Source organism: Diorhabda carinulata, chromosome 4 (genome assembly GCF_026250575.1).
Source record: "Diorhabda carinulata isolate Delta chromosome 4, icDioCari1.1, whole genome shotgun sequence".
Lineage (NCBI taxonomy): Eukaryota > Metazoa > Arthropoda > Insecta > Coleoptera > Chrysomelidae > Diorhabda > Diorhabda carinulata.
In genome coordinates, this window is record NC_079463.1 from 5555240 (window position 1) to 5559389 (window position 4150).

The following is a 4150-nucleotide window of genomic DNA, read 5'->3' on the forward strand; positions in this document are numbered from 1 at the left end:
CCCTTCTGACTACCATTTGTTCCGGTCGATGCAGAACGCCCTCACTAGAATAAGGTTAACATCAGAGCAAGATATCATAAAATGGCATGATTCATTCTTGGCTGCCAAGCCGGCGCAGTTCTTTTGGGATGGGATCCACAAATTGCTAGAAAGATGGGGAAAGGTCATAGTTTCAGATGGGCAATACTTTGAATAAAACTATTGTACACGTTTTTCTTAAATAAACGCTCAAATTTTGAAAAAAAAACACAAATTAAGTTATGGGCCACAATATATTGAAAGTTGTAGCTGCATAAAAAGCGTCCATAACGAACATTATTGGAATAACTTAGAATTGATTGGATAATTGAATGATGAAAACGATTTAATGATTGTACGAACGACCACGTTGACGCCAGATACTTCTTATCAGGCGCCTCGTTCATGTTTGTGTTGTTGATAGATAGTTTAAGAGGTACATAGATTTTTTTATAGAATTTGATTATATTTCAATTTTCACCTCTTCATCGGCACAAGATTTTTGTCCTGAGAGTAGCTTCTCAAGGTTTGAAGACTAAAAAAGTCTTTGGAGACAAGATTTGAAAAATACAATGGATGCAGAAGAAATTTTAAGCCTAATTAATGAAATTTCACCATCGTTTCCTTTTATTTGTGATACGGTTCAATGTCTTGATGTAACATTTTCTTCTTCTTCTTCAAATGGAATTCTTTTCGCAATTTCGTTCTTCAAATGTTCTAGTAACGCACCTTAATAATCGCTGTTTATGTTCTTTCCCTTTTTATATTAGTCGATGATTATTATACCATAAGCATCTCAAAATATTGAAGACTTGCCAGTAAACTTCTGAGTCTTTCCAGGCTCATCACTTTACAGTCATCCGCGATAATTTAGTAGACTTTTGATGTTTTCTTTGGGTATTTCAACTCGTTTAAATTTATCAGTTTACTAACAAAAGTATGTTCACTTAGAATATTTTAACTCACAAACTAATAGCACGACATCTGTCAAATTCATAAACTTGTCTTTGGAAAATTAGAGCTAACTAAACATCATATAGATTTAGGACTCATTGCGCTATCTATGTAGCAACCTACGAGCTGTTTAGTCCAGTACTTTTCTTTACTTGAATATTTTTTTTATTATTCATTATTCATAATAAACGCAGTTTATACTGGAATACTTGACATTGTTCCAATTTAATGACAATAATAATTAAACCATTCTGGGACTTGAGGCAAAAAATTCGGGAGTGAATAGATGACTTTTCGTTTCTGAGTTATAGGCCTCTAAAGGTGAGAAATCAGAACCAAAAATAGCGAAAAATGTTATTTATTTATTTATCACAATAAACATTTTAACCGCTTCACATTATAATTTATACATATTCAACTAGTTAGGCTTTCTGTATACGTTCAATTCGTAATAGTACTTGTCATCGCGGTCGTCATGGTGGTGATGATCGTCTTCGACCTCATCGATTGGAGAAATTTGCAATTCTACAAAGTTCTTACCAAGACCACCGTCTGTTATTACAACATTGAAGTTTTCTGAAGAATCAAACTGAAATGAAAAATTGAATTTTCAGTAAATATTTTTTCTACAGTTAGAGAATTAAATCATATTTTCAATAGAGCGTGAGTGAGAAAATATATGAGATGCTTCAACTATATTTTGACACAACCTGAAACACGGAAATTTGTAAGGGTGACAACTGTTGACGCAAAAATTATAACTTAACCTCTAATCGCGTAAGCAGATATTGCATTCTCAGAATTTCCTAACTATTTATTGTAATTGTTGAAAAGAAGCTGCTATATTTTTGAAATGTCTGTCATGCATTGCAGAAATACGATCAAATATAACTGGTGCATTTTTTTAAATATATAAATCAAATCGTTTCAAAACCGTAAATATTAGAAAAATCGAAATAGCAAATTCTGTTGTGTCTCTGTGCATTATATACTCTCGCAGATCTACTAGAGTGTTATAAACTCTGTTTTCTTCTTCTTTCTTTGTTCCATTCAGCGATCAACGTACACGCATAGGTATAGCGTACGGTGTCACTTTGATTTTGCGCAGTATAACTCCACAGCAAGAATTCAGGTAAATCTCGAGAATACTACGCAGGTTGAACTGTAACGTGTATGGCTACTTTAGTGCATGAGTGGTTCGAATCTGAAGATAAATCAATGGCATTTTACACTAAAATGTCAAAAAAGTCGAAGAGCCATCAATGGAATGTCCAAAAATACCGGAATGTCGATGTTTTATTGACATTGTTAGTTCATTTTGTATTTCGAAGTCGTATCAAAGATATTTCAAGATTATAGTGTCAGTGATCAGCCAAATAAGGGCAGAAATGGTATTTGATTTGTCCAAAGAGAACAAATCCAACAGATTCACCACATATTTATTGTTAAAACGCCACTATACAGAACCATTTTTTTATCATTTTTCTGAATGATAATTTAACATGAGAAAGGTAGTGGCTCTTTCCAATTGAATCACCAAGTATTGTAAAGCAAGGTTTACATCGCTCCGTGTGTTTGGTGGAATATACGTGGAATTTTGAAGTAATCAAATCTAGACGAAATACCAATGCAGACTCATCTCTGTGTAGTTGGAGCAAGTGAATCAATTTTTAGTAAAAAATTATCCAGTAACAGTCTTCAGAAAAGGCTGCAATACGTCGTTGCACGTATAAACTGGGACAAGGAACCTTGTAATAAATTAATGAATTAGAGTTAAAAGTACAGCCTCTTCCACCATACTTTTCTAATATCACAGATTTCCATTTATTCATTTCATTTTCTTATGGTAGGGAGTTGACAATTTTAATGTTGTCCAAAAAGTCATGTTTTGCTCAGAAACTAATTGATTGATAATTGAAAATTTGTACATTATATGGCGAAATGTTAATAACGGATATGATTATATTATTGACCAAAAATAAAACTTTATCGGTTGAAATTTAATCAAAAAAAAGCGACATTACTTTCCAGTCTTCTTTTGTACTAGTGAATACGTTCGTTATTTAAAAATCTCGTTGTTTTTCAGGATTGGAATAAGCTGAGATCGGCAGTCATGCTAATTTATTTTATCGTATTAGGAAAAAAACTTCTTATTATCTACTATAATGATAAGGTCGTGTTTCGAGAGGCAGCTGTATCTTCACAAAAAGAGTTATCGTAATTTTAAAAATTAAGAATCGATATGGGAAACAATACCCTTTTCAACAAATGATTTTGAGCACTTATTTCTATTTGAAGAATTCTAGGGGTTATCATGTTTTTCTCGTCAAAATATTCGATAGATGATGGTTAGTTAGGTTTTCATTGAGCCTCATTGTATGAAGGAAAAAAAGCGATATATATTTGTTGTTCATACAATTTGCTTGTAGAAATTTAAACGTTTTGTTAATTGAATTTTTGTAACTGATTTTGTATGAATTTATGTGTGAGGTTTTTTCTCTTGATTTCAAAACAATTATAATTCAACTTACAAAGATACAGGAGATAGCTGTCTCTGTTTCTCCATATTCCGGTGCCCTCAGTGTGAAATTACTTTTTTTTGGAGGTTCTTCATAAATCTTACTAACGAGCAAACCGCTAAAACATAAAAATTAGAAAACAAATTAGTATCTAGTATCTGAACTAGTTATAAAAATCAATACATCCAGCAATTATATTATCGTAAGAGAAAATATGATTTAAAAAAATTTTTTTTTCAAGTGAATGTTGGAAAATGTGTACTTACGGTTCATCGGGATCTTCACAACTTACTAAATTACCGTAGGCTCTGCTGTACAGAGCACATACGAGTAAAGCTGCTAAAGCGATTTTGGCGTACATGTTCAAGGATTTGATTGTGTAGAGGTTGAACTCATTCCCAATATATACTTTTTCAATATATCGTTATCAAACACTTAATTCAAGGTTTGAATATAAAGGTGTCAATTCAAGTACATCGATTTAATGATAAGATTTATAATGTAATGTTTCTATTTTTGAACTTTGAATCAAAGGATAACATATCATATCATGTTCTTTTTCACAACTTTTTTCGAATTATCAAACAAAGATTGATTCAGAAATTTCCATTGAAAATGGCAAATTATCAAGAGTTACTGCATACGGAATCAGAAGCATT

The 4150-nt window shown here is 32.0% G+C and overlaps 1 protein-coding gene across 1 annotated transcript; it reads right to left on the bottom strand.

The window, feature by feature from the left end:
* Window positions 1–1314: 1314 nt before the first annotated feature.
* On the bottom strand, window positions 1315–3938 carry LOC130893425 (uncharacterized). The gene is made up of 3 exons (XM_057799524.1): window positions 3758–3938; window positions 3504–3609; window positions 1315–1561 (listed from the first exon to the last, which is right to left on the bottom strand). The coding sequence occupies exons 1-3, from the start codon at window positions 3850–3852 to the stop codon at window positions 1391–1393; spliced, it is 372 nt and encodes a 123-aa protein (XP_057655507.1). The 5' UTR covers window positions 3853–3938; the 3' UTR covers window positions 1315–1390.
* Between the last annotated feature and the right edge of the window lie 212 nt (window positions 3939–4150).